The sequence below is a fragment of the Impatiens glandulifera genome, chromosome 7 (genome assembly GCF_907164915.1).
Source record: "Impatiens glandulifera chromosome 7, dImpGla2.1, whole genome shotgun sequence".
In the NCBI taxonomy this organism is placed as follows: Eukaryota; Viridiplantae; Streptophyta; class Magnoliopsida; order Ericales; family Balsaminaceae; genus Impatiens; species Impatiens glandulifera.
In genome coordinates, this window is record NC_061868.1 from 9,422,049 (window position 1) to 9,424,119 (window position 2,071).

Sequence of the window (2,071 nt, forward strand, 5' to 3'; positions counted from 1 at the left end):
TAATAATTTTTTAAAATTTTAATAATATAAAATAAGATATAAATGATTAATATATTATAATACGAAAAGAAATTAAAAAAGAGATAAAAAAAAGTTATATATGATATAACATATATTTAATATTAAATGAGAAAAAATTAAATAATAATATTATATATAATTAATATTTATAAAAAATATTAAAAAATGAAAACCCCTGTAAAGATGAGATTACATAGATTATAGATTGCCTTACCCAGGTAAAAATATTTGTTATTCAACCATTTTTTATATACACATGTTTTTTTTTTATATAAAAAGAAAATAATAATAATTATTTTATTTGAAATTATATTTTATTATTCAGACTCATTAACAATATTTTACCTTAATCATTATCCTTCAATTTAAGAGATTCTTAGTATCACTCAAATTAATTAAAAAATGATATTTTTATTATTTGTAAATAGAATACAAAACAATTCAAATTTCAAATTTATCTATGAATGATAGAAAAATAGGTAGAAACTATTTATTACTTTCTTATATTGATTAATACACATATAAATTTAAATATAAAGTTGATTTTCTAAAAAAAAAAAACTGATTTAAATAAATACTAACAAAAACATAAAACAAAAAGTTGTAAGAAAGGTCAAACATTTATTAAACCTTTTTAAAAAATGAAAAAAATTCATTAACAAACATTTAATATCTGTAACTGAATAATTAATTAACTTATATTATTAAAAACTAATCGTCCAAGCATAATATATATGATTATCACCACTAATTAACCCAATCAACTACACAAATAATTAATTAATCCATCTTAAGAAATAAAAAAAATTATTAAACATTAATTATTAATATAATCATCCATATCACCGCCACCCATTGACGGCCGCTCACTCCACTCGCTGCAGATTTATGTGCCGGCGGAACTGAAATAGTTGCCGGAACCGATCTTGAATCATCCCCACCCCGAGTCGCCGGAGCCGGTGATGAAGTCTGATCCCCTCCCTCATCTGCCGGTGCTGGAGCAGGTGTTGTTGTCTCACCGCCGGAAGGCGCCGGAGCATGATGAGGAAATGACGGCGGCGGCGGCGGCGGATACTTGGTTCTGACGGCCATAACAACGATGATTAGTTTTTGTCCCTTCTGACAGTTATCATTATGGCCACTGATAAAATAGAAAGGGCCTGATCGGTAAAACTTGAAGACGGAATGGCCGCCGTCGAATTTCTCGATAGGGTTGTTTATGTTACAGCTATCGTAATCTCTTCTGTTAACGATCAAAACATTGTCTTCTCTGTTCTTATACTTGAAAACTACATAAATCAAATATCAAACCGATCAAGAACAAAAAAAAAACATATTTTTTTTTGTGTTTAGAACATAGATTTCTTATTACCTAAAGTGTCGTTGACATGAAACCTAGTCCTCTCAGCCCAGTGATTGTAATTCTCAGATGGGTTTATGATCCAACCGGATTTACCTCCGACGACGAATTGGTGAGCAGTTGATGAGCCGATTATGGCGGCGAGAAATGCAGTAAAAACGTACAGAGATGATTGTGAAGCCATTAGAGAAAAATGGAAGCTTTTTTAGAGAGAGAGAGAGAGAGAAATGGAGAAGTAAGGTGTGGAAAGGAAGAAGGGATTAGTGGTGTTTATATACTGAATAATTTGGAGACTGTTACCGTTGAGTTTAGGGTTTATAAGGTCTTCTTCTTGCTTGCTTGCTTGGGATAAAGTTTAATTAATTTTAAATTATTTATGTTATCTTTATCTATGACTATGAATATCATTATTTGGGATTGGGTTTGATTTAATTTATTCTTATACTTTAATATCTTAATTAGAATTCAGATAATTCACATTTTATTATTAGTTAATTGTGATAGTAATTGAATCAAAAGCAAAAAAAAATCACTAGAAAACGGTTTAATTCATGTTATTTACAATAATCTTTTTTTTTCAAACGATAGTAAAGTATTAACAATTTCAACTAATTAAGATGAATAAAAAACACGCATCTACTTAAAATTTAAAATTACTCTTCAAAATTATCAAAGTAAAAAAGTACTAAC

The 2,071-nt window shown here is 28.3% G+C and overlaps 1 protein-coding gene across 1 annotated transcript; it reads right to left on the minus strand.

Annotated features, from left to right (window-relative positions):
- Window positions 1-831: 831 nt before the first annotated feature.
- On the minus strand, window positions 832-1,565 carry LOC124946289 (early nodulin-like protein 1). The gene is made up of 2 exons (XM_047486853.1): window positions 1,394-1,565; window positions 832-1,310 (listed from the first exon to the last, which is right to left on the minus strand). The coding sequence occupies exons 1-2, from the start codon at window positions 1,563-1,565 to the stop codon at window positions 832-834; spliced, it is 651 nt and encodes a 216-aa protein (XP_047342809.1).
- Between the last annotated feature and the right edge of the window lie 506 nt (window positions 1,566-2,071).

What these genes read in the sequence shown, in the direction of transcription:
- LOC124946289 (XM_047486853.1), bottom strand. Translation starts at nt 1,565, where the DNA reads ATGGCTTCACAATCATCTCTGTACGTTTTTACTGCATTTCTCGCCGCC. An exon ending in TCATGTCAACGACACTTTAG is followed by an intron (nt 1,311 to 1,393) that starts GTAATAAGAAAT and finishes TGATTTATGTAG; the next exon opens with TTTTCAAGTATAAGAACAGA.